This window comes from Austrofundulus limnaeus, unplaced genomic scaffold, assembly GCF_001266775.1.
Source record: "Austrofundulus limnaeus strain Quisiro unplaced genomic scaffold, Austrofundulus_limnaeus-1.0 Scaffold74, whole genome shotgun sequence".
Taxonomy (NCBI): Eukaryota; Metazoa; Chordata; class Actinopteri; order Cyprinodontiformes; family Rivulidae; genus Austrofundulus; species Austrofundulus limnaeus.
Genome location: NW_013952476.1, coordinates 1,730,239 through 1,733,087, shown reverse-complemented (window position 1 = coordinate 1,733,087; position 2,849 = coordinate 1,730,239). Strand labels below are relative to the sequence as shown.

The window sequence follows — 2,849 nt, the reverse complement described above, 5'->3', positions numbered from 1 at the left end:
TAAGCACACTAAAAAAGAATAAAAAAATTAAAAGATAAATTTCAGCACAGTAGATGGTGTTGCACAATAGCAGCACAACAGTGCAATCGTGTCAAATGTAGGACCTGTATGCAACTTAGCAGCATTTCACATTTCTTAGGGATGAATGAATAAATTCATTGCACTTAATCTTCACTAAAACAAGTGTGTAAATAGATTAAACATCACTCTACAAACAAGAGCAAAAATAAACAGTAAGAATCAGTCAGTTAATTATTAATACCTTCTACAGTCTGAGCATCATGTGGAGATTAGCCTCTCGCTCCTGCAGGGAGCAGGTTTTATCTCTGCTCTCGTCATGTCGCTCGTACTCCAAAACTAAATCTGCACTCTTCCTTTCTTCTGTCCATCAAGAGATAATCCACGGGCAACTTTCTGCTGATGTCAAAACCGTAAAAAGCGTGCTGTCCTCGCTTCTGCCCGCTAGAACCACCGGAGTGAGAGGAGGTTCTGTTCGGTTGGAATGGAGACAGATTTGGACCGAGGCTGAACCGAGCCGAACCCAAAGCTGCTGCCAGGGTGGAGAGTAGTTGTCGCTCCGGTTTAAAACGTTCACGGTTCTGTTCCCCCTCGTAAAACTTGTGCATAACAACTTTGCACTTCGCTTCAACTCTGCTTTTGATGAAAATAGAAAGTTCTGCCGACATTCTTGCTAACTTGTTAGCGCAGCATGTTGTTGTGATCACGTGAGCACTACATGCTGGATCCAAGCGCTGCTGGATAGAAACACTAGAGCGGAGGCAGTGGACTGCTGGAATGGACTGCTAATATCGGAGCGCTTATATCGGACATTTTTTATGCAGGCCGATAAAATCAGATACTCGATTTTTGGCTGATATCGGACCGATTTCCGATATCAATATCGGATCGGGACACCCCTAAAAATAGCAGAAACTCAATGTGACAGAAGATGACCTATAATAACTATTATTGTGTATATTGAAATTACAAACAGTAACTTAGACGAATCGATCAAGTAATTGTAACATTTTTTTCCTGTTTTCTTGCAGGTGTGTTTGTTCTGCTTCAGGTCTACGCCTTCCTGCAGTATCTGAAGGACAGGCTGACCCGGCAGGAATTCCAGACCCTCTTCTTCCTGGGGGTTTCTCTGGCTGCCGGCGTGGTTTTCCTCTCGGTCATCTACCTGACGTACACAGGTTGGTGGTCTCTTCAGAAAAACCTGATATGTGGGGCGGGTTTTTGCCACAAGTTAGACCCCAGSGGTGTCCTGATCCAGGTCCACTATCCTGCATGTTTTACTTGTTCCTCTGCTCCAACACACCTGATTTAAATGAACAGGCAGCTATAACCTGTGCTGCAGCGTTTCCTAAACAACTCCAGTGTAACTCCTCACAAATGATGATTCTAGTTCTTTAGACCTCCTCTTCTTTGTGGTACAAAGAGCTGCTTACGTTTACTGCTCTCCACAGAGAGGCCTTTGTTTTATTCTGCTCTATTCATGTTAAAAACATGAACAAAAAAGCTGTATTCAGATTTATAATGCCAAACTGCTCTTCTACTTGTTATTCTTTAAACGTGATACAAAAAAAATCACCACTTTTGTGTCTAAATGGTTTTTTTGCTCATTAGTAAATTTTGTTTTGTACAGATCTCCTAATTAAATTCTCCTAGGCAATCATTCTCATTGTTCCACAGCAGCTGCACTGATAGGCCTGTTTGAACAAACAGTGGTTAGTTATGTAAAAAAAAAACTAATCACCTTTAATAATCAGTTTATCTACAGCAGTCTGAATAAACACATTAATCATGGGAACGTTCAGAACATTTTAGCTACATTTAGTGCAGCGAGTATAAAAGATGGTGTTGAACCAGTTTTAAACCTCTCCGCTGTCGAGTCTCGCTCTGTTCGCTTCACATCGTTCCAGTTCTGTTCAGGTGTGTGTTTCCATGTCTCACTCTGAGGAGGACGTAGGCCACCAATTATTTGGAGTAGAAGAGGAAAGAGAAGAGCGCCGAGCGGACTCACTGGGGAAATCCTCAGTCAGTCCACACGGCAGCACTAATCAATCACCAACTATCAACTGTCAAATGTTTTTCTGATGATTCATTGCACTTGATATGATTTTATCCAACCCTAGTATTCATCCACCTTTATTTAATAAAGATGCTCATGATCTGTATTATTTATACTGAACTCTGTTTTCCATGTGAACTGACCCCAGTTCTCAGTATTGTTTGTTCTTCACATTACACATGTGTTTGCAGGTGTTAATTAGTGGGTTCATTACTTACAGCTCTGGTGTAAAGCCATTGAAATGCTGCAGTGTAATCCACCATCTGGTTATGATAGGATCAGCCACACAGTGTCAGCTTCCATCTCTTATCAATATAAAGTCATTACCAAGTACCAGCTGGTCTGTAATGGTTCTGGTTCCACTCAGTGATCTCATCTGTCACTGCCCTGTTCCGATCAGAGACTAATTATATAATCAATACATGCTGGAAGGCTGCAGCTAACAGTGATCTGTTCTAATGATGAGAGACAGAACCAGATCACTGTCCGCGTGTGTGTGTGTGTGTGTGTGTGTGTGTGTGTGTGGGGGGGGGTACGGCTTTGGTGACATTTGGGGGCAATTTTAAGACAAAAATCTTACATTTTGGGACAAAAGTTGTCCCCATTTGGTTTAAATGCTGTTGGGGGTTGGGTTTAGGACCAAGGTGTGAATTGAGTTTAGGTTAGTTTTAGGGTCAGGTAGGTACCTGTGAGGTTAGCCTTAGGGTTTGTAGATATCACCCTCGTTAAAATCACGAATATGATTTTAATTAAGAGTGTACCTCTATTGTATAGG

The 2,849-nt window shown here is 41.8% G+C and overlaps 1 protein-coding gene across 1 annotated transcript in view; it reads left to right on the top strand.

Annotated features, from left to right (window-relative positions):
• The window catches only part of LOC106519271 (dolichyl-diphosphooligosaccharide--protein glycosyltransferase subunit STT3B), a gene marked incomplete at its 3' end in the record, with an annotated part of 60,966 nt that overhangs the window by 50,911 nt on the left and 7,206 nt on the right, over positions 1–2,849 (top strand). Inside the window, 1 exon segment of the mRNA XM_014010856.1 lies at positions 1,050–1,196. Within this exon segment, the coding sequence (XP_013866310.1) occupies positions 1,050–1,196 (147 nt within the window).